Source organism: Anas platyrhynchos, chromosome 6 (assembly GCF_047663525.1).
Source record: "Anas platyrhynchos isolate ZD024472 breed Pekin duck chromosome 6, IASCAAS_PekinDuck_T2T, whole genome shotgun sequence".
Taxonomy (NCBI): Eukaryota; Metazoa; Chordata; class Aves; order Anseriformes; family Anatidae; genus Anas; species Anas platyrhynchos.
In genome coordinates, this window is record NC_092592.1 from 35,427,381 (window position 1) to 35,451,806 (window position 24,426).

Below are 24,426 nucleotides of genomic sequence, written 5' to 3' on the forward strand. Positions count from 1 at the left end.
TCTTTAGTTTTTACCCTTCTTTTTAAAACAAGACAACTGAGTCTGTAAATATTTCAGTGTTTATTTTTTTTTCTTAACATGAGAAAATGAGAACTTATTTTTTCTACAATCACAGCTGCTTTCTTCATTACCCTATGCTGAAGACATTGAGTTTTGTCTGCATATTTGAGTGTTTATTTATGAACCTTTTCAAAATACTCTTTAGAACCTTCTGGGCTGGGCTTGATCTGTCAAGAAAAAGAAAAAAAGTAGTTATTATATGCTACGACTGAGATACAAAAAATATGGACTTGACATTTTATCCAAGAGAAGGCATGCATAGCTTATTAAAACACTAGGGTTATTTCTGTTTCTGCAATTCATTTAAAGTTCCTACTTGTAAATTAAGTACATAACACATTTTTCCTGATAAATATCACACAGAGCACTAAGGAAACAAAAAATCCAAAGACAAAGACAACCTGTACTACAGAGTCAAACTACAAGTCAAGAGTTTTAAATACAAACTGTGTTTTCTAGAAGAAAATCAGGTTCTTTCTTCACAGAAATCACATATAGTATCATACAAACAGACTGAATTGGTCCAACCAATAAAAGGTTTGGAAAGCAGAGTCAGATTCAGCCAAGCACCTCCCGTTAGAGTGGCTCTCAGCCCTTCGGACACGCAAAACCATGCCAGTGTCTATTTTTAGAACAGTGATATTTAGCAGACGCTTACTGTAGGGGAATCTGGAGTCCAGTTTGCTGGGCAAACCTCTCCATGCGTCTCCACGTACTGGAATGCTTTCACCAAGCGAAGGGTCTCTTCCACACTACGGCCGACAGGGAGATCATTGACACTTAGATGCTTGATGACCCCATTTGGATCAATGATGAAGAGACCTCTGTAACGGAGCAACAATTTAGGGAATGCAAACCGTATTCCAAGACCAAATACACAAGAAACTGATGAACCATTTCAGCAAGGTCGTTATTCTCAGCTGCACACCTTAGAGTGAGGAGCAGCAACACCCCATTTGATATACTGTTTGTTAGTGCAGTGATCAAAAGCTAAGAGCCAGTGAACTGCTCTGGTATTCTGAAATTATGGAGCGTGCACAAAGACTATTAAATCAAGACAGTGAGATATATAACCAAGGTAAAACTTCTAATCCCATCTGTATTTCAAAGGTGATAGCTGGCATCCCTCCCATGTCTTTTTGATATGAAAAGCCAAATGTACTGAAAGAAGAGTTGCTTATGCATTAAACTACCAGGTTAATTTCTGTTATATATAAGCCATTGTGGAAACCAAAGTCCCAATCTCACCCTACTAATTAATTTAATTTGTTAACAAACGAATGTCTGAAGTTCCTTCCTAGCAAAGAAGCTGCTGTGTTTAGGAGGAGAAAAAAACAAAAACAAAAACAAACACCAAAAACCACCACAGCATAGATTAGGGCAACCTATAATTTGTTCTTTACTGTTAATCAGCACTGAATCAGAATTTTAAGCAGCCTTATGCAGACTTTTGCCACTCTTTCCTTGGAAAGAAACCAAATTAAATACTTTCCCCCCACACCCCTGCATGGCATAGAAAAGCCTTTCTCTGTCGAGTAGAGTTCTCCGAACGCTAAGAGTACAAGCTTACTTTGGGAACAACAGGCAGCATAAACCTTTTAATCCAAAGTGATTAAGAATCAAAGGTCTTCAGTAGACCCCTACTCAATCCCATATATATAAGGGACCACTGTTTATGGTATTTCCATGGTGGAAAAAGAAGCAACAGTTTTTCAATTCTGTGTAACTGTAGCGGCCTCTAGCTTTAGGAACTTCTCACACATAAGTTAAGAGAGTCTCTTACTCCTTCAGATGGGAGAGGGGAAAAAAGAGGGTGGGGGGAGAGATCCAGCAGAAGGTCCACAGGAGTAAGTGCATACAGCATTCATTTTGATCCCCATACAGTTTCCCTTGGAGGGAGAGACAGCGTAGCTCACTTTGTTTTAAACTGGGTTGTGTCTTAACAGAGTTATCAGCAATCATGCATTACCTCAGTGCTATGCCAGGTCCCTCTAGCAACACACCATAATCACGGGAGATTTGTTTTGTGAGGTCTGACAGAACTGGAATATTCATTTTGCCCAAACCGCCACTCTAGAAAAAAAGAGTAAGATTAGCAAGATTCCATTTTGCTAGCAAATGCTTTTTAGGGCCCTCCTTCTTGAGGCTGGATTCAGTGTTCCTGAAGGTATGCTACCAACAAACACCATTTTGTCCATGAAAGGATCTGCACGGGGAGTGATTTTAGCTTTTCTGTTGATGTCTTTCTTTAAAAAGCACTCATTTGTTTTTTTTGGAACATGAAAGCCTGCTTAGCATTTTAGAATTGCATATTTTGGTGGTAAGAGGTACCTGTGAAAACAGTGAAATTTTCAGATTTCCCTTGTATCCCATGTGGAAGCTTGAATACAAGAAATTCTGTTGCATATCTAAGTATTAAAAGTCAAACAAGATGAACATGGTGGGGAAGAAAAAGAAACCTTTATACTATAAACAGACAAAACACAAAGCTTCAATCAGCCATGCTCTTTATGTCAGTTAGGCTGCTCTCTGTATACAGTGCAGGTACTTTCTCCCCAAAACCAATTTAAATACTATTTGGAGAGTCAACCAAGATTGCTCTGAGTTTTGCAACACACTGAAACAGCAAGAGATAAGCTCTCTATCCTTGAAACAGGACTGGCATTTGTTAGCTTTTCTATTCCTGGCATCACCAGTGAATCATTGTGCAATCTCAGTCACATAGACCCTGATCTTGCAAACGCTTGCCTGCAACAAGGCTCTCACACAGAGCTTTAAAGGCAGATGCTGGAGAAACCAAGGCCTTAAGTCCTCTGGGTGTCAGTTTCCCATCTGCACCGTTATGGAATTCTTTCCACCCTGCAGAATGCTTCGCTCTGTGTGCATGACTGGCACATGCTTAACAACTTTCACATAAAGCAATGAAGGCAGTCCATAATCACATTTTAGAGCTTCAGTAAAGCACGCAGAAGATTAAATACTCTTGATTGGTTCAGCTAAACCACATTAAATTGAGCAAACTCTCCTCCCTCCCACATTACCGAGGAAAAGCCATGCATCCGGAGGCAGCCCAGTCCAGTCATGCTGAGCACCCCTATGGGCTGCTGTCCCCATGACCACATAGGCAGGAACTGATCACAGGGGAGTTGCAGCACCCTCCTGTGTCAGATCTGACTGTCTACAACTAACCAAGCTAGCGAGATGCTTTGTGATGGCAAAAGTATGCATTTTCACACACGTGAAAGAGGCTCCCTTCCTTCTCTATCACTTCCTTTCCCTGAAGAACAGACCTCCATTTGAACTTCAGAAGTGGAACCACTTCAGCAAATGAGGGTTAAATCTTACAAAAGCTCCATTAAGCTGCTTGTTCTTCTGCTTCCATTCTGAAGTTACCACTGTCAGGTATCGGTTAACAGTAACTAAACCAGCTGCTATTCATTTTCTGTGACATTACACACGAGCCATCAGCTGTAACAAGCAGCTAAGGACTGTGACATATACACATAACATTTGTCTTTCAAGATACATGTATAAGATTCGATGTAACCTACAGAAATACTAAGAGAACAAAACAAAGATTAAAAAAAAACAAACAAAAAAACAAAAACAACTACAAATGATTAAGGAAGAGATTGACAAAACAAAGATAGAGGTCAGAACTGAATTACACCTAACGCAGAAGTTACTTAACATATCACCATAGGCAGTATATTTATTAAAGTCAATGTTTGCATAATTGTTTACACAACTCTTCTTCTCGGGAGCTCTTATGAAAAGAAAACAATCCACCAAAGAAAGCCCCAAACAGCTGCCCAATTCATACCTTTCGTGGTGTATTTATCCAGGCCAGATGGCAAAAATGGGAGTCCACAGAAACCGCCACCACTTCACAGTTCACATCACGGAATTCATTTGCTTTATTGCTGAAAGCCACAATTTCTGTAGGGCATACAAAAGTGCTGGATGGGAACAGAAAGAGAGCTATAATGATTCAGCAACCTTTTGCTGGCTTTTAAGTAAAGGCCCTTGTGCATCTGTTTATAGGCAGTAATGCAGCAACACATTTTATTTAGCTCAGAAACTTTGACCGTGCTTTCTGCTTAGCTCCATTGAGACTTGAGAAACTGCAGGGGACACCCAGCTGGTGTTTTCCACCACCATTTTTCAACTAGCAGCTCTCGGCAGAGATATTTATGCTTGGAAGAGGAAGCACGGCAGGTTAACCCTCCCCACGTGCCCACGTGCAGCAGAGTTTGGCAGAACAGCCGGGATGCTCTGTCAGGACGATTCACCCCTTCAGGACAGGATTTGGCACCAGCAAGGCCCTGACTACCCCTGAAGCACTCCCTGCAGCTCGAAGATGCTCTCCAGCCACCAGCTCTGTTGTTTTAGCAGCTGATGCCCGTTTGCCCCCACGCTTTATCAATCACATGAAAAAACAGATTTGCTTTGCAAAACCAGCCTGGGTATAGCAGAAACAAACACCACAGACAGCACAGATCCGCAGCGCTCCTGATGACCTTCAGCAACGCTCCTTCAGCCCCAAGCGCCCGGGGAGCACCCAGAGGCTCATTTTACCCCCCCGGGGCACTCACAAATCCAGCGGATAGAAGAAAAGAACCAGGTATTTCCCCTTGAAGTCATCCAGGCTCAGCTCCTTGAACTCCCCGTGGACCACGGCCGTGCCTTTGAAGAACGGGGCGTGCTGTGTGACCGCTGGGGCCAACCGGGAGGCGCCTGAGGGGACAGAAAACCATGGGGGGGGGCTGCTCGCAGCCGGGACACCGAGCCCGGGGGGGGGGTCCCGCGGGGTGTGCCCTGCGCTTACCCAGGCTGAGCTGGCGGTGGGCGAGGAGCTGGGGCCGGCCCTGCAGCCTCCTCCCGGCGGCGGGCACCTGTGAGGGGACAGGCAGGGGGTGAGGGGGAGGCGGCAGGGAGCGGACAGCGGGGGGGAGCCGGGCGGCCGCGCACTCACCGCGCTCCGCAGGAGCCTCCCCAAGGCAGCGGCCATCTTGTGCGGGAGGGAGCGGGGAAGGAGGGACCGGGGAAGGAGGGAGGCGGGCGGTGCCAGCCCCCAGGCAGGAGGAGGAGGTGTCCCCATGGAGGCTGCATGGCCCCGGGGGGGTGTTTGAGGGTGGGCAGAGCGCAGGGAAGGGTGAGGAGGGGAGGGCGCGGTGCCCGCGCTCGCCGCCGGGGTGTGAGGGGCTGAGGTGGGGCTCGCCCCGTTACCCGGCTCTGTGGTGCAAAGTGGAGCGTGGGTCGAGCTAAAACACTTCAACAATAAAGTTTTCTGACGGCTTTTTGATGAACTCATGGTCGGATTGTAGTTGTTTGGTCAAAAATCCTGTCACTAGTCCAGCGCAGGAGTGGTGGGTGTGTTGTGGGAGGGAGCGCGCCTGGTGCAGGCAGACCTCTCTGCTTCCCTGGCGGTGGGAGCTTCGGCCAGCCTGCTGTGTAACACTCATATTTATAAATATCCACAGCCTTTTATGAAGGGAAGATCCCACCTTGTGAGGTAGGGAGAGTTCTGACTCCACCAGCAGTTACAGCAGCTGGGGGCAAGGCCAAAGGCAACCAAGGCGATGCCAATGAGCGCCTGGAAGCTCTGTGGATGCTGCCTCTGTGGCTCCGAACACGTTAGCAAACTTATTCCTGGTACCCATCCAGCTGGTGTGGTCCAGTCACCTCCATAAACCAACTCTCCAAGCATTCAGAAGTGGCAGGTTGAGCACAAGTTGCTTGTTAGGACTGGATGTTAGCCAGTATTATCTCCCTGATGTGCCTAGGAACTGTGTGGGACAGTGTTAGTTGGTGTCATTCAAAGGCACACCGGGCACATTTCTGTACATTTACTGTTATAGACACACCAGTTTCAGTTCCTTGTGACTTTCTGTGGCACTTCGGAATTTATTAATACAGATGATGCCAAAAACAGGTGGAAATGTGGCTCTGGTAATCACGAAATCTCTGCCCAGCAGAGTATAATGTTACCTACTCATATGGCACAGAGATGTTGGGCAGCTGTCAGCTTGAGATGAAGATGGAGGTGCCCAAAAGGAGACGAATAAGATGAAGGTGTTCTGCACAAGGGTGTCAAGGATGAACTGTTCCTTCCTATAGCCGTGGTGAGAAAAGGGGGAAGGAAAATGTGGACAATTAGGGATGTGGATATCTCAGTACAACGTCCACCAGCATGATAGTCTAACTGCTTCCTGCATCCAGTAATTTCCTTGAATTCAAGCATACATCACTACTGCTTTTGATGTTGCAGCTGTTCTCTTCAGGCTTAGCACCTCCTAACAAAGCCTTGAGAGTGTATTTGAGAATGTGTGCAGAGGTATGAACAAGTGGTCACTAAAACAGCATATTCTGAGTTAAGGAACCTCACACATTCCTTTCTTCTCATTAGCGTTTCACTAAGGGAAACCTGAATGTGTTTGAGCTCAGCTTTGGCTCCTGTTGATGAACTAGGGCTGCTTGAAAGTACCAGCCGGACAGGGACTCCGCTGGGAAGGTGGCTGTACAAGGGGAGCCAGCTGGCTGAGCTACTCAGCTTATTTGCATGTCTGTTACCTAAAAGTTTGGGGCATTCTTGCTTTAAAAACTCTCAAAGCCGGAAAGTGGAAGTGAGTAAATTATTTCCATGTCAGAAAATACATCATATGCGCTGTGGGTGAGCTGTGCTTTAGCCTGCAGCCCTGGGAGCCCCCAGGAAGAACAGCAGATGGAGAGGGCAGGAGCAGTTGTCTGCACACTACAGCCTGGGGAGATTTTAGTGCCACTGCTGAGACACCGTGAGGGCTGCCAGCAGAAAAATGAGCAATGGAGCTGAGCAAGGGTCACCTGCAGGGCAACGACCAGCGAAGACTGGCCAAGAAACCTCAGCCAGTACCTGGGCTGACTCCTCGAGCAGCCGTGCAGATTGGCACGTCTGTGTTCACGTCTGCTGGAATGGCACATCCCTCTGCATCAACAGACCAACTCGCCCAGCAGCAGCTCCCCTGAGGCTGGGCAGCAAATTGAGTTAGGGATACGGTCAGGCCATAGCAGTTCCTTTCCCTCAGCTGTGGGAGCTGTATTGTAGCAGCAAAAAAAAAAAAAAAAAAAAGGCTATTGCTAGGATTTCCTGAGGATGGTTGTCTCACCCGCAGATGATTATTCACAATTTCTCAGTTGATATTTTTTAAAACGGTGTCCTTCCCCTCTCCCTGGAAAGTTATATTTGTTTAAAACTCTTTGTTTAAACACTTGGCTTGCAGGTGGGGAAATATTGCTCATGCTTTGTTATGAAGGCAGCATAATTCAGTTTCCCAGACTTCTGGGCAAGAACTTGAACTACTGCCATTTAGCACAGGGGTTTATTTTCCATTTTGCTTTTTACTGGGCATCCCTAGGATTTGAAGGTGGACTTTTTCTCTGCCAAAGCGCACCTGGCAAAAGAGTTCTGCTTTTTCCTCAGCAGCACTTCTGGGGCACACCGGAGCAGCTGCTAAACCTGGTTCTTCTGGCCATCTGTAATTCCAAATGGATTTACCAAGTGGTACCACATGCTCATCTTTCTCTGTATCTCGTTGATTTTCTGCTTTGCTGTGTCACTGTACACTCCTGAAATCAGGATACACAGTGTTGCTGAGACTCCGTGATGGAAAACAAACAAACAAAAAAATAATATCAGGGAAACCACAGGCCCTAATCTTGCATCTCCTCCTGCAGTGGCAGACTGCTGGTGCATAATGGTGCAGTGAGAGATCAGCAGTGCGTGTTAGTGTTTGAAGGATTGGAGTCTTTAAATTCAATTCAAAGACATCTGAAGTCTGTGAAAGACTTCCCAGGAGTTCAGCAAGCTTTAGCAGAGAATTTTGTGTCATTACAAGGTGCTGAGCAGGGGCTAAAGCACTTGAATGGATAAGAAGAGATGTAAATTCAATTTTTGGTTATGACACCTATCTGCCTGCTCTCACTTAGTGCCTTTTTCCCTATCTGTGAATAATTGAATTTGCCTTTCTGGTAAAACAAAAAAAAAAAACAAGCATAAATAAAAACACCACAAACAAACAAGAGCTTTGAGATCTGTTGATTTAAGAAGTACTAGGTACTACTTGTATATTGCTACCATTGTTGTTTGCGAGGTTAGTTTTTAAAGAGCTGTTTGGAAGATCGTCATTAGTGCAACAAAATGTTAGTGGAAAGGTAGCTTTTCTCTCTGAGCTTGATGAATGGGGTAAGGAAATCCTAAAACAGATCTCCTGCTGCTGTGGGCCGTTGAATGTCAGATTCTGTGCTGCTAATGGGATGTTTGTTTAAAAAATAAATTCTGCTCTCCTAGAAGATTATTTCATTCCGTATGGTTAAATGCTGTAACAATCAATTGTCCTCTACTTTGAGGAAATAGATAACTGCAAGAAAAGGGTTGGAAACGGAGAGAAGCCACAGAGGCAGGAACATTTTCACCTAGAGCAAAGGAAAAAGTTAGGTTTCGAGAACACGATGCATCACCCCGTGGCTGTTGGTAGATGGCAGCCTCTGTCCTTCCGCACAGGGCTCCGCTCAAGGCTGCAGCTGCCTCCTCGTGGGCCTGCATGTTCCCACCTGCTGATGCAGCATCTCAGCGGCAGGTGACAAAACGAACCCTCTGTAGGGCAAGTTTCAGGAGCAATTCCAAACACAGCCCTGTTCTGAGGTGGTCACGAAGAAACTTTACAGCATTAATTCCGTGCTGGAACATGGATGTAGGTGATAGCTTCTGTTAGGGCATGTTTCCAAGCGATAAGAAGGAGGCAAAACCCTTTCAGGCATCTGGCTCACCTGGGATCTTATCCTGCCCTTTCAAGCAGGCTGTGCTGCGGCCGAGCCATCTCTGTGGGGGCAGGATAACGCTGGGTGTGCTGTGCTCTGCTTCTGGCCGGAGCTGCAGGAGCCCACCCTGCCGATGACTCATCTGTCAGAGCCGCTCGCAATCCATCGCCCGCCGCTCTGCTGCCTTCCTCTTCGCCTTGCGCTGATGCATTCGGGGCTCGCACGGTGCTGGCATTTCATTTACAAACCTCTCTTCTCCCATAAAGGGAAGATGGCTGCCAGCCCGGCTTCGCCCTCGTGTTCGCCACTCAAAAAGTGCTTTCCTGAGCCACTCTCGAATGGCTTCCAGCGAAAGATGTTTTATTTACAAGCAGAATAACCAAATGCATTAAGCACCATAGAAAACACATCTTTCAATTTAACCGTTTTTTTTTTTTTTGTAACCTTTACTTTTTTATTTTTCTTTCCAAATTAGCTGCTTCTGCATGATTCAAACCCATTTTTTACCCTTTGCTCCCACAACCGCTGAATCAGGGTCCTTAGGCCTGAAAAAAAAAAGACCTGCCTATTTCTTACCTGCTACACTGCCTTCAAGTCCATGCTCGTGTATTTGAGCACCAGAGTTTGCACCAGTGGATAGAATAAGATAAGCAGTAGAAGAGACTCAAGGATTTCCTGATAATGAAGAGTTTCTTTTCCCCTCGCTCACAGAGAACCTGACAGCTCCATTGCATGGGGTGTGGACATGGCCTAAAATTAAAGGGCTGAGTTGTTGAGAGAAAATTCATATAAATAAACGTTTTTCTTTCTGATATTTTGCTGTTGTAAGAGAAAATTGATATAAATACATGTACCTTTTCCTAATTTTTTTTGTTGCTGTTTTTGTGACCCAGGTGTTCCAGGTGGCACAATGATGAAGATGCCCACGGCCTTAGGAAAGTCATAAGGCAAGGCTCCAAATGCTCTGGTGGCTTCTGCAGAGACAAACACACGGACTTCGGGTCAAGTAGGTCTGCGCAGGGCAATTGATCTGGCAGTCCTTAGGGAGCCACATCCATGAAAGGGGCCATCCATCAGAGCCCCGTGCTGAAGCAGAGCTCTGTCATGTAGCAGTGCTATATTCAGCTTTTAGAGTCTGAGCTAGGAAAGGGATGCAGCCAGGATGGGATGCCTCGATTTGTTTTTCAAAGCAGGCATTGTGATAACGAGCACAACTCCTTCTTGTTCTAGGGCACCAAACTGACTCAGATGTGTTGGAAACAAGTTTTATTTTCTCAGTTGCTATAAGAATCATTAGGAAAACCCACTCCATTGTTCTTACTGATAAAAATGAAGTCAGAAGTGCTGCCCTCTGTGTAGATGTGTAACTCAGACAAATGTTTTTTTTGCAGAATCTCGTACCCGGTAGCAGAGCTCAGCTTTCCACTCCCTGCTCTCAGCCACTTACTCCACTGTTCCTCACCCACCTCAATGCAAAGTCATCCAGCTTGGTGTCATTAACCACCCAGACAGCAGCACAACATTCGTTCAGTTGCTGTTCCTGTTTCTGCAGGGAGTAGGTAAGCGTGCCTTTGGGTGCCAGGAACTCCAAGTACTTCAGAGCTGGGCCGTTTATGAACACCAAGTAGCTCAGCGGGACTTCCCAAATGCCATGCGGATCTTTTGTAACTCTTCTGATAATTCTGCTAGTTACTCTTTCAGGAACTAAATAAACGTTCACAAAGGACAACACCAGCACTCCGAAGTTGTAATTCTGTTTTACAGGGCAATGCTGCAGATGATTGTGTGTGCATAGCACGTTAGTATGTAGGTGTTGGATACAAGGGGAGCAGTAGAGCCCTCAGATGCACATACTGCTTTACACCCAAACTTAGGATCTACAAGTGCCTCACTCCTTTTGTTCTCTTTAGATGTGAGCATCATCCCTTGCACAGAAGTGCTCAAACAACACGCAGGGCAGCCACTCCTCAGGAGTCTCATCTCTGTGCTAAGGCTCTGGTTTCCAGGAAGCAATTTTTCCCTCAAGAATTATTTAATCAGGGAAAAATCTTCCGGTACTTACAGGCACAACCGCTGTTATATGGAACTTGGCATTACAAAGAAAGTAACCACAGCACGGCATGGCTACCGGAGCCTGAACGTTTCCTGAAGTGACGGGAGGGAGGATGGGGAAGATTATGCACAGCAGTGGCACCTGCTGCAACAATAGCTTCCCAGGCTCCAACCTTTGGCATTTGCTAAGGTACAGGAGGCATTTATTATAGCCACATGATCCTAATGTCCGAGATATTATTCATTAAGGGCATTTATCATTTATCTCCTGCGTTTAGGAAACGCATCCAGCAGCAGCCTTCTGCCCGGCTGCAGGGAGAAATACGATCGGTGCGACCAGAACGGGAGAGAAAGGGCAGTGCCTCCCTTCCACCTACAAGAAGCCGCATGTTAATTTGATTTGGTTTGCTTCGCGTGGATTTAATCAATGCCATGCTGATGGGGGAGAGTGCTGGTGAGGGCAACGGGTGGGTTTTATCCCTATTTCTTCACCCCACCTGCCGAACGCGCTATCGATCCCAGCAACACCAGCATCCCTCCCTCGCACGCACCCAGAATTTAGGGCTCAGCCTGAACTTCCCACCAGCCTAGCTCCTACACGGGATGAAACACCAAAAGAAAAACCCGTAACAAATCACCCCCAAATCTCCCCAAAATAAAACCCAGGCCGCCGGGTCCCCAAACCCCGCAGCCGCTGGATGGCGCCCGGCACCAGGGCAGCGCCAGCGGGGCCGCCCCCGCGGTGCCCCCCGCAGCTCCCCGGCCCCGGGGGCTGCCCGGGGCGCTGTGTCCGTCTGTCCGTCGGTCTGTCCGTGCCCCGGGACCCCCCCCCGCCAGCCCCACCGAAGCGGCTGCGGGGCTGGCGCCTGCGCGGGGCTGCGGGGCCGCTCCCGGTGCCCCACCCCCGGGAGGAGGAGGAGGAGGAGGAGGAGGAGGAGGGAGGCAGGAGCGCCCCAGCCCTCAGCCCGCCGGGGAGGATGGAGTAGCGGAGAGAGAGGGGAGCGCCGGGGGAGCTCGGCCGGAGGGTGGAAGGGAGGAAGGAAGGGAGGGAGGGAGGAAGGATCATGCCCGGGGGGACGAGGCGCTAAGGGGCAGGAGCTGGTGGGCGCCCGCAGGCTCCGCACCTCGGCGCCGTCCTGCTGCAGTGCCGCCGACCTGCGCTGCCCGAGCTCGTCAATGGAGCTGGAAAACATCGTTGCCAACACCGTCTTGCTGAAAGCCAGGGAAGGTGAGAGAGCGCCGGGAGGAGAGGGGAGGGGAGGGGAAGGGGTGGGGGGGACACCGAGCATCCTCGGCGCCGCGCCGCTACCCCGCTGCTTGGGAGGGATGGGGGGGGGGGGGGGGCGCGGGGCAATGGAGCTGGGGAAGGTTTCTGTGAGGCTGAGAGCCCCCGGCACGGGGGGGAGAATATCGCTGATCTCCCCCCCTCCTTCTGCGCGAGGAGCTTTGGGAAAGGAAGCGGACGAGATCGCCGTGATTACAATATTCACCCATCTCTTCCTTCCCGCTGCCTTTCCTCCCCCCCCCCCCCTACATAACCCAGAGCCGGGTCCCGCAGATTGTGCTATTTCAGCGCCTATTGTTAAAGGTCAGCTGCGGATGCATTCATTCAGGAGGGCTCGGCGGAGCCGCAAATAGCTCGCCGTGCTGCTCGGGGACAGCGGCAGGACCGCAGCGCTTCCGAGCGGGCGCTCCTCGCCTCTGGCCGTGTTGTTTCGGGGGGAGATGGGGGCGAGGAGGGGGCGACCGCCGAGCCACCGAGGAGCCCCTCGCCGCTGCTGTTTGGCCCCAGCCCCGCTCCTGCTCCCAGCCGGGGCTCAGCCTCGGGGGGTCCCCGGCAGGGGGCGAGGGGTGCCCGGAGCCGCCGGCGAGGAGAAGCCGCTGCGTGGCCCTTGGGAACTCCCCCCCCAGGAGGATTCCCCCCCCAGGAGCATCCCCACAGGGAGCTTCCCCCCCTGGAGCATCTCCCCTTGTTTCCTCCCGAGCATCCCCCCGAAGCATCCCCCCTTTTTCCCCCACCCCCGAGCATCCCCCCTGTTTCCCACCCCAAAAGCACGGAAAGCCCGGTGACAGCCGGCAGCCCTGCGGGGCTGTTTTCTCCCCTCTCCGCTTTTCCTTTCCTCCCCCAGCAAAGGGGGGGACGAAGGTGTCCCCCCGCTGCTCCTGGGGGGGGGGCCCTGCCGGCAGCACCCCCGCTGCAGGGTGGGCGCCGCGCACCGGCATCTCCCGGCCGCAGCAGCGCTGCCAAGGATGCGAGCGCTTGCTGCCGGTGGGGTTTTTCTCTCCTGGCTTGTTTCCCCCCCAGCACTAACCCTCACGTCCTTTACCCTTTCAAATAACACATCTCAAGCCTCTGGTGCAACTTGTTGTCTCCTGGAAGCCCCTGCTCGTAGGGGCAGCTGTAGGTGCGGTGCAACCTGCGGCTGGGATTTGTTTGCCTGGGTGCACCTCGGGCTTGGTCCCGCCGAAGGCATGGAAGTAGGAGCAATGCAATGTTGGCTTGCTAAAAGGGGTCATTGAAACGGTCCTCCCCTGGAGTGATCCCTTCACTGGGGAAAATAGCTCGAATTGTAAAATAATGTTTATATAACTCAGGGGGTGTTGAACTTGTGAGGCTTAGCTAAAGAGTAAAGTCCTGCGATTCTCCAGGAAAAAAAATTTAAAAAAATCTAAATACTAAGGGCAAAGGTATTTTTCTGTTGAGCAGACCGGTGCGTTACAACTCTGTCTTCTCCTGGAGAATTGCAATTTTCTGTTGTCATTTCCAATGCTGTTCAGGATGCAGTCGCTGCTCCCAGCAGCGTAGTACTGGGTTAGGTTTCAGAAGACTTCAGGGATACTTTAAAGGACTGGTATTAATTACAGTTATTGTGTGTTGTTTTCTCAGAGCCAATATTTTGCAAGGAATTTTGAATATGCCACTCAGTTTTATGGTCCTTTTCTACCATCCTCAGCAAGATGGTAACAGCAATGTTGTTTATTGTGTTAGGTCGTGTGAAGGAAGTTAACGCTCCAATCCAAATGGCAGAGCTTTATCAGGGCTTTCTCCAAACTATACTCCAACTCTTCTTCTAACTCTGCATGAAGTTCCAGCAACAATGTTTGAGGCCTGGTGCTTATTTATTTATAAAACTTCTATATTTGGGGGAGAGGGAGCTGAATTTTTCTGAAATGAAGAATGGATGAGCCGTTGTGTACCTGACATCACAAAGCCACAGTTTTTATCCCTGTTTCCAGATTTTTAATTATCATTGCGCGCACACTTCTGTGAGTAAAGTGTTTTTAAAATTTGCAGGGAATAATGTCAGTGGATGCCATTTCAGATGGAGAAGATGGACAGCGTGTTGAAGACCAAGAGTAAACCCAAATTAATAGATTGGGGATGATGGTACCTAAGAATAAGCTTGTTCCAGGTCCTGCAGGCTGCGTGGATAGATGTAGCTAGGTGAACACGTAGCCGCAGCCAAGTACATGCATGTGTGCTTGCACTTGTGAAGTCAAAAGCAGAAGCCGTGTTAGCTCAGTTCGGTGGTTGTTGGTGCCTGCGGTGCGGTATTTGATGTTGGAGGTAGCGAAATAATGGGATCCGTTCTGCAGCCATTAGTAAAAGCAGAAGGCTTATCAAAATTGCAAAGGGGAGCGCAAATCCAATATCGGCATCAAAAAAATATTTCAGATTAGTTTCAGAGAAACTAAACTTTAGGAAGACCTGCAGTGTTAAGTCCAGCAGTGAGGACTTTTGTAAGGGCCTCAGGAGTAGGGCCGAGTGACCAGCACAAACATTTTCTAGCAAATATTGGTTTAAATTTTGCAACTCGTTTGCTTTGGCCCTGCAAGCGGCTTTTCTGGGGTCCCTTGTGTAAATTCCTTTGTGACCAAATTTTATTACAGCAACCACTGATGCAAAGTGGATTTCTTTGCTGAAATAGTGGGAAGCAAGTTTTATAACTGTTATACAAATACTCGTACCAGAATCCTGATGATTACAATGAGAAGCACACCCAGAATTAACTGATGCCTTGTGATACATGAGTAATCTTATTAGAGCAACAAAAAAAGTAAATGCAATTCACATACAAAAATGTATTTCACTGAATAATTTCAAGCAGAGAATGAATTTCAGGAAATCATCATCTGCTTGCAGAATATAAAGTTTGAGATAAAATCACATGAGTTATTTGTACTCAGAGGTCTACCAGCCTGAGCATAGAAAAAAATGGAGTTTTATTGCATTTCAAAGTTCATTTATAATTTATTAGGAATGAATTTATGTTGTTTCCTCAATGATCATTTCTTTTTTCTTGTATGCAAAATCCTATTGCACAAATGGCCAGTCCCTTTTCAGACTGAATAGAAAATACATCTGGTTTAATTATAGGAACCAAATAGGTATTTGGGACCATCTCTTATTGCCTGGGGAAAAGAATAAGCAGAGAAGAAAAGACAAGAAAGATGAGAATCATAAAAAGAACAGCAGAATAATAACAATCGCAGTCATTTCAGGTTGAGTAAGAACCCCAAATTATGAGGTGGTGAAACATTTATCTGGATCTTTTCATTAGCCCTCTTGTTTCTGAGTCTCAGCGATCACGTCTGAACCACAGAATCACGTAGCCATTAGGAACTGGAATACACCAAGCTGCTGAAAGGGAACCCAGGCTCATGAATGAGTCCTGATTCATTTTCCCAATTTGAGGCTGTTTAAGAGAGGACCTCATCAGAAACAAGGAGAAGGGTTGCGAAGGGACCAAGGACCGACTCTTCCCAAATTTCAGAGGCACTTTAACAGTCCTAACAGAGTGGAGATTTAAAACAGATCCCTACAGTCCTGACTCTACCCCTGCCTGTAAAAAGCAGTAAGCTGATAAAAGTCTTTCAAATAGGCTGATGATTACACCAGAATGTTTGTATGGAAAACAAGCAATATGGTCAGATAAGCGTGGCCAAGGCACGGTGATTTCCCAGATACTCTTTGTCATGAGCCATTATTTCCGAGCTATAAGATCAGTGTTCCCTCGTATAATCTGCTGCTGCTCCACACATGAATTTTCTTGGACAACCTGAAACACATTTCAAAACCTAAATACAACTTGAAATAGCAAGATCCTTTACAATCTTGTAAAAACCAAACAAATGACCAGTTTTCACCGCTTTAAAGTTTTAGCGATAACGGCATTAGTCATCATGGTTATTAGTCTTAAGGCAGCCAGTTTGGAAGATAAACTATTATTTTCCTCAGACCTTAAATTTCTAAAGCACAAACTTTACTGTGTAAACCTGATAAAAGGAAAAAATGTTGCAGCTACTAAAACACAACAAAAACACATTTTTTTTTCCTTTCTGAGGAGACTGGGATTCTAAAATAAACTTATTTATGGCACCCAAGCAGTGCCTTTGATCAGCCTAGCCAAAAGGCTCAACCTTCTTTTATATATATCTCAGAAATTTTTGGTGACTGCACACTGATGCCATTTAACATGCAAAATGTGCCTGTTTTTATATTGCCGTATTTTTAGCTTGCTTTTGCAGATGATCACAGGAGAGATTTGTGCGTGTCCTTATTGGCAAAAGACTAGCAATAAATCCTAAACAAGAAGCGTGATTGCTTTCCAAGAACTTGGCTGCAGAGCAATTGGAAAAAGGGCAGTAGAACAATGAAAAGCATATTTTGAAGGAAAGAAGGTGACTATAGCGACAGCCAAAACCCCATGGAGAATATGATTATTGCAACTTAACTTTAGCAAGTTCATTAGCCGACGCTTGGAATGCAGAATCTAAGGTCCTGTCCCGTATCCCTTGACTTAAAAACAAAGTACTTTGTAAGGAAAATGTTGTTTCTATAAGCAGAGGATGCTTGTATGCAGTGACTCAGTCTAGTTTTCTTTTTGGAATTCAAGAAAAGCTCTCGTCACTGCAGTAGCTTACAAGAAAAAAATGAACAAATCCAAGAATGGAATCAGCCATTACTTCAGATGTAAGATAGAGTGCTTTTAAGCATTAGATTTAAAAATGAGATTCTTTTTCAAGCTGTAACCATTTCTTTTGGGGTAAAAAACAAATATCCAAAAGAGCTCAGAATATTTCATTACTTTCTGATCAAGAAAATTCAGAAAACGGGAGGCTTCAGGCCTTTGTGAAAAGAATGTGCAAGTCTGAATGACAGAAAGATTCCTCACCGTACCCAATTTAGAGCAAGCGTGTGTGTGTATGAAATCCCTTTTCATGTTTTTATAGTAGAGCTGATGCAAGGCAGGTTAGAGCTGCAGTAGCTGTGCTCTTTGTGGGCACTCTGCTTCTTGTCTGGGGTTGTCCCTGGGGTTCTCCAGCTCGCCGTTGTGGGCAGCTGGTCTTGAGATGTAGCGATGCTCGAGAAACCAAGAGCTCTTCTCCCCAAGTTTCCTGGCTGAAGAGAGAGGACTATGCCCCTTCATACTTGTTGTTGCTGTGGTGTGGCAGTGTTTTGGTCTAATTGCTATTGATTTTAATGGGTTTGTAGGCATTTAAAAAAATATTTAGTACTGAGCTGTGATGGTCTCTTAGGTTATTAACACACAAAACCATCAGCTGGTCAGTCTTCTCGGACAGATGTTAACTACGGAGGTTTGGATAGAGCTATGTATATCTGCCCCATTAACCTCATGTGATTGATTTTGTCAAGTGAAAAATAATAAATCTGGGAAGAGACTACCTGTATTCATTACCAATATGTTCCTTTTCTGAGGTCTTAGCATTGCTAAAGTCATCCACACAGCAAGGAATTCTCAGTGTTTATCCAAGATACAGGCATAAGTTTGCGACTGTATTTAGCTTTTTGTGCTGTGACTATTCTCATGGGTAAAATGACAAAAATCACTTCAGAATCCATATCACTGTGTTGAGAAAGTTTATAAACAAAAGATTTTATCAAAGCAGTTCCAGTCTTTACAAAATAATACTCAAAACCAAACAATCGAACAAGGGTTCCTCTTCCTTTACAGCTGGATAGGAAATACTACCCTTCCGTTTGATTTTTGCCTATGAAAATGGGAGCTAAGAATCTATCTTGTGCTCATCTGTGAGATTTATCCCCAAGTCTTTACTCCAAAAATATTCTATCTGGTATATGAGTTTTCTGTGTGGCAGTGAGTAAGAAAAGAACCAATTACTCCTCATTTTTACAGGCACACAACCTAAACAATAACAAGATGATATCCCAATGTTTCTTTAAGACCACTGGATGTGAAATTAAATTAAGAGGCCAGGAAAATAAAGAACCCTGCAGTTTGATTACACTTGGCTGGATTATTTTTGTAATTATTTTGCCTGGATGGTTTAAAAATGCATACTGCCTTGTGATTAGGTAGGGAACAAAAATTAAATATTCTAAAGAAAATATTGCAAAGATGATGGGTATTCTGTTTTATTTAGAGGAAAAAAATAGAGTTGCTAGTTAAAGTGAAAAGATGGAAGAAAACATGGGTGAAGGATGGGGCTGAGAAATCTGTGGAGCTGGCTCAGCTGCTTCTAGTTCATATTTCTCTTCAGATATAGCTGAAGACACTGTCACAAACGTTTTTTTCAAGAAAGATGGGCAGGATAATAGGAGTAGAAATACACCCAAGTACTCAAGACTCAGTTCTGACCTGGGATTGAGTAATGCAAATAATACTAATGAAGGAAGGGTGGCTGGCTGTGCTCTGGGATGAAGATAGTCACAGCTAAGTTCTCAGTGCCACAGCAAAGACTGAAAATGTTGAGTATCCATCACTCCCAGTCCTTACAAGTGATTAGTATGTATGAGTTGTCCCACGGACCTCGTGGGGGACTACTTGGCGGCTGGAAACGCAGCTTGTTTGTGAGTGCTCTGCGAGGCTGAGACCTCCGGGATCGCTCTGATCTCACTGCTGCAATGCTGCTAGGCCGGGAAAACTACACCGGTAGAGCTGAAGTGAAACCAACTTTTAGCAGCCATCGGGAAAGGCCTACTTTGTCATTCTGTCCCCTGTCCTCCAAGCACTTTTTTATTTTAAACAGTTTTGGTATAAAAATGACTCATATTGTGGACTTCTCTTTCAAGAAACATTTTTTTTTTTCAGCCCAAGAAATCTTCTTGACTCTTCTAGATAAATTCTCCTTATTCTCCTCTCCTTACTCATGTAGTTCCTTTTGTACCGAGTTTTCATTCTCTGGGCACTTCCTGTTGCTGAGTTTAACAGGTTTTGTTCTTTCTTCCTTCCAGCTTGTCAGCTTGGATGGTCCACCTCAAATTTTGTGCAGTCACTCCTCAGGACAAGTTCAGTCCCGACGGTGGGTTCCCAAGAGGTGTGCCTAGGGATGGAGTCTGCCATTCAGGCAGTCCGAATCTGGTCCTCTCTCTGGCCAACCTCAAAATCAGCTGAAATAACTGGTCACATGCAGAGGGGGCCCTGGGGAAGAGACAGTACCCACGAGGGAGTACATAGGATATTTCTGAGTAGTTTCCATGAGTGAGGTTGCTTATGGAGTTCCCCATTGACCTGAGGATGCCAAAGAGGCAGTTAATAAGCAGCAGCAGCTATTTTTGCATTCGTTGAGTATTCTCCTGGGTCCCACTGAATGCATGATTTCAATGAGCCTGGTTTTTCCTGGTAGGCTGAGGTTATATTACAAGTTCTAGAAGTTACCCTATTTCTGTGCAGTACCTCTCCCACTTAACTACTCAAGGGGCCAACCTCTCCCTCATGGGGGTGTTCAGCACCTTGGCTGCTGGGGTGCTGTTTCCTAGCTGTCGGCACTCCAGGACCATTCTCATTTCCTAGCAGCATTCCACCAGTGAATAAATTTGGATTGTTTGTTTTTCTCTGTTAAAGTAGTCTAAATTTTTCTAGGCTGCAATTCCCTTATCGTATTCTTCCCACTTTTCCAATCTTTCTATTTTTTCCCTCCATTGCCTGTTGTCTGACATCACCTCTGAATCCTTAATGCACTGCCTAAAACATATTTAACTCAATTGGATTAAACATCACTTTACTGGAGATATCTAAGGCTTTATACATTTTCTCCATCGTATTATCCTCATTTGTTCTTTGGTCAGTGTTTTGTCTGTGTGACACTGCTCCTATCTAAAAATGATTAAAACCCTTTCTTCCATGCATGTTTTATGGGAGACCCATGTGATTCTACAGGAAGTCTTTATTTCCAATGAAAGTTTTACAAATGAGGAAGCCATCTCATTCGGGCACAGTCTATTGAGCCATTGAGTGTGTCGTAGGAAGGGGGGGGGGGGGGGGAGAGAAATGCAGCTGTAAGAAGAGATTCAGAAACAAAGCAAAGACATCAATGATGCCAAGTTAAAACAACACCAATGAGTCCTCGGTGACGTTTCTGTCAAAATACCCCCGTAGGCAATGCAAGGGAACTGACATCTTTAACAAGCAGATGAGCTGGGAAGGATGGATGCTAGGCTAAATCGTCATTTAGCCAAGGTTGCCAAAATATCTGTGGAAGATATATATACTGCACATTGGCACTGTTCATTGCTTGTCATTCTATTTTCGCTTGCATTTCTGCTGTTTTTCTCTCCCCATTGCTTTCCTCCCCGCTCCTGATAGACTTTGTTTTGTTTTGTACTGGGGATGATTGACTGAATGGAATTCCCAGCGTGCCTTTTCCTATTTTCTTTACTTTTAGTTGTTATAGATTCTTTTTTTTTTTTTTTCTTTTCTTTTTTTTTTTCAGTGCTTTGGGTCTCCATGAAGTTGGTTGTCTGTGATTCAGGAGGAGATTCTACTGATAAGCATGCTAGAAATCAATAGAGTTGCTTTCTGTAGGGGTAGTCTTGCTACTTGCATGGGAAGCTTGTCTCCAGCAGAAGTCCAATGAGACAACTTGCCTGTCCTCTTTTGTGGAGAAGCCAGGTGCAAAAATGCAATTGCTTACCCTGACAGATTTGCAGGAAATTTTAGTTGGATAACATTTGTGGAAAACGAAGAGAATCTGAACACTGAGCCTCAATCTTCTTACTATTAAAGGAAGAACAATTGTCCAGTGCAACATTTGCAAGCAGTGAAAAAGCTTACCAGTACGAGAGTTGGGGCTGATCTCTGAATAAACTCTTTCTGTCTCCTTCCATAGCAATTCCACATCTACATTTCATCTCTGAATCATGATTTTGTGTTTTCTAATGATGCCAAGTCATAAATCATATGTTGACTGAGGATTCCTCATGAAGTACACATCTGGGAAAGTTTGTGCTTTGTTTATTTCGCCAGCAGATGACTTTTAAGAAGAATTAGCCAGATGACTTATATATGATGTAAGCTTTTCTCAGAGTTGCAGTGCACCTTTCTCGGAAGCTTTGTGCCTTTAGCATGCATCTCCTTTCACTCTTTGCTCAATGAGAGACAGTGGTTCAGGAATTAAAAAGCAAACTTCACGTTTCTGATTCAGAGAGCTGGGCAGGTAGGAATATAGAAGTGTTCAGAGTAAAGCTGCTTCTTGCCCCGTGTCACTGATAGACCTTGGATAGCAGCAGGTGCCTATGGAAAGGCATGGATAGAATGAGCCTTCCCCAAGCCTGTCTTTTCAGCTTCTCACAGTAGGAACTTCTCAAGCAGAAGGTGGTTTTGTCCATTGGTGTCTAATAGAAGGATCAATCCCTTATGAATTTATCTCTTTTTTTTTTTTTTTTTCCACATTCCCAACTTTGGCCCGTACAGCTTCCTGTGGCAATGAGTTCCATAATGCAGCAAAAGCATGCAAACTTTCCCACATGCGTGCTTCATGAGGAACTCTCAGCCGATGTATGACGTCTGTTTTGGCAACCTCAGGAAGCAGCCATGATGAATACGTGGTAGTGTCTTGGAGGAGAAGGAAAGCAAACTATCTTCAAATCAATCATATACTTCTGTTTGGATTTAACATGTTGATTTTGTTGATTCTGTCCTAACTTCTAGTAGGTTGTTCCTGAGTTCATACCCTTTTTTCATATGCCCTTATCAGCCTGTCTCCAAGTGGAAAGGTCTATCATATTTGTCTCTTCACATGTTCTAATTCTGTATCCTTTCTGAAATGGGTGACTAAATCTGCCCCTTGGTAGTGTGGCCCTATGTGTTGAATGTGCACCATGGACAGTGACATAGAGATGCTGAGTACTTTGTCCTTCGCTTTTTTGACAACCTTTCTTAACTTTGTTTGCTCTTTTTCTCTATGATAAGCATTCCTTACTGGAACTACTGTCAACGAGCTCAGAAATTTGTCTCCTGAACTGAAATGTCTAATTTAGGGCCCTTTATTTCTTGTGTATAGCATGAGTTGTTTTCTTTCATGTGTAATACGTTGCTGGCTGACACAGAACTTCTTTTTTTTTTTTTTTTCTTTTCTTCCCTAAGTGATTCAATACTGCAACATACTTCTGCAACTCTTCGCAGGCTGTTTTTGGTACGAGTGTCCTGAAGAAATTCATCTTGGCAGCAAATGTCATCTTGTTATTTATCTCTTTTCCAGACCATTTATGAATAGACTGAATAGTCCAAGTCCTATCATAGATCTCTGGCACACCACCGGCAGCCTCACTCCACTGTAAACTTCTTAGCCTTGATTTCCTATCTTGTCAACTCTTACTGACTCACAAGAGGGTTTCTTCTTGAGATACAGTTGCCTTTCACCAACAATTCTTAAGAAACTGGCTTCCAAAAACAAAAATGACAAAAAACAAAACAAAACAATCACACCACTGTTCAAGAATTTCAAAACCACTCTTGAAATTCTAAGTATATTATGTGGACTGTTCACCCTTTGATTCACTTCTTTGAATCCTCCCAAAGAATCCAGGAAATTTGTAAACATGATTTTCCTAAAATCACAGAATAATTCAGTTTGAAAGGGACTTCAGGAGGCCTCTAGTCCAAGCAGGGGCAGCTCTGCAGCTAGCCCAGCTTGATCTGGGCCTTAACCAGTCAAAAATCAAAAACCTCCATGGGCTGAGGCCGTGCAGCCTCTCTGGGCAGCCTGCTCCATTACTTGCCTGTCCTCATGAGGGAAACCTTTTTATATCCATTTGAAACCCTCTTTAAATTTACACCGTTGCCTGTCATCCTCCAGCACTGTGAAGGGCATAACTTCTCAAAAACCTCTCCAGAGCTGCTGGCTGGCTGCTGTCAGTCCTCTGCTGCAGCCCCAAGCCCCTCTTGGGGTCGAACAGGCCCTGCTGCCCCGGCCTCCCTCATGGCAGGAGCTCCAGCCCCTGATGATCTCGATGGCCCTCTGCACAACTTGCTCATTTACTGATGGCTTTTATTGGGGGATGGGGCAAAACTAGATGTGGTATCTCTCTAGATGTGGTCTAATGAATTTTGAATAGGGGGCAATAACCACTTCCTTCAGTCAACAGGCTGCATTCCTGTTCAAATAGCTCAAGGTGCTGCTGGCTTTCCTTGCTGCTAGGCATGCTGCTGCTTTGTGCTCAGCTTGGTGTCTGCCATGCCCCCGGGCCTTTTCAGCAGAGCTGCTCTTGGGTATGAGACTACTGTGTGAGACAGCATTGAAAACCTCACTAAAATCAGCCTAAATAAACATACGCTGCTCTTCTCCTTGTCTGCAAAGCCAGTCACCTTATTGAAGAAGGCAGGCAGGCTAGTCAGGGATGGTAAATCCATTTACCCATGGTAAATCCATGCTGGCGGTTGCCAGTCTTCTTGTCTTTCATGTGCCCAGAAATAGTTATGAGATGACCCTGTAACCAAAGTGAGTCTGACTGCCTGTACTGTCCTGGATGGTCCTTTTGTCTTCCTTCAGTCACAGTGGGCCTCTCTGGGTCTCCACATCCTTTCAAAGCTGACAGAGAGCAGCCTTGAAATACTATCAGCCCTGGGCACGCTTGCATTTTTGGGTGTAGCCTCTCTGGTTCTGTGGGCCTGTGTAGGCCACAACTGTTTAAGTAATCCCTCGTGTGCTGCTGGTAGGTCTTGTCCCTCCTTGAACCCTGCAGAGACCTGGGAGGCCTTGTCAGTGAAGACTAAGGCAAACAAGGCATTCACTTTTTCTATAATGAGTTGTGTTACAGCTGTTGTGCTTGTGATTATGCTATTTTAGTCATAGTTTCTACCAGTTTGCCTGCTCGAAGTCAGACTGACTTCTCTGTTCTGTCTCTGCTCTGTCCATGGTAATGGATGCTCTTTGCCAGGTGAGTGCTGAACAGAAATCATCCAGAGGACCTAGTACTGCAGTAGAGTGTGAAGTGTTGTCACTGTTCAATAACTGTGTGACTCCCACACAACCAAGCAAAGCTTGGAGGAAATCTGTTGCAAACATTCTGGTATTGAAGACATCCCAGAATTTGACACTTCCAGTGACCTGCTTCTAAAGCTTTCAAGCCTCCAGCATCAGTTTCTTTGGATGTATATCAGGGATTTCCCTTCTAACCATTGGCAGAATTCAGGTCTTGCTTCTGATCTCTTCAGCTGGATGGCTGGGCAAATTTGTCTCAAGAAACAGCTTTTTCTCGCCAAGGTACAGTGATTAGATAGCATCTTGTACAACTGTCAAACTGCTCAGCTTGAA

The 24,426-nt window shown here is 45.7% G+C and overlaps 2 protein-coding genes across 3 annotated transcripts in view; one reads left to right on the top strand and one right to left on the bottom strand.

Moving 5' to 3' along the window:
- Positions 1–41: 41 nt before the first annotated feature.
- PRDX3 (peroxiredoxin 3) lies at positions 42–5,135 on the bottom strand. The gene is made up of 7 exons (XM_027460711.3): positions 5,036–5,135; positions 4,889–4,955; positions 4,656–4,797; positions 3,884–4,019; positions 2,030–2,133; positions 719–884; positions 42–227 (listed from the first exon to the last, which is right to left on the bottom strand). Exons 1-7 carry the CDS (start codon positions 5,069–5,071, stop codon positions 174–176), a joined length of 705 nt encoding a protein of 234 aa, XP_027316512.2. The 5' UTR covers positions 5,072–5,135; the 3' UTR covers positions 42–173.
- A 6,708-nt stretch (positions 5,136–11,843) lies between these two features.
- The window catches only part of GRK5 (G protein-coupled receptor kinase 5), a 172,963-nt gene continuing 160,380 nt past the window's right edge, over positions 11,844–24,426 (top strand). The window contains exon 1 of one of the 2 annotated variants that reach the window (XM_038181479.2): positions 11,844–12,136. In XM_038181479.2, the coding sequence (XP_038037407.1) occupies positions 12,085–12,136 (52 nt within the window). In that variant the 5' untranslated portion in view covers positions 11,844–12,084. The remainder of the gene's footprint in view (positions 12,137–24,426) is intronic. The other variant, XM_038181480.2, reaches the window with a different exon arrangement.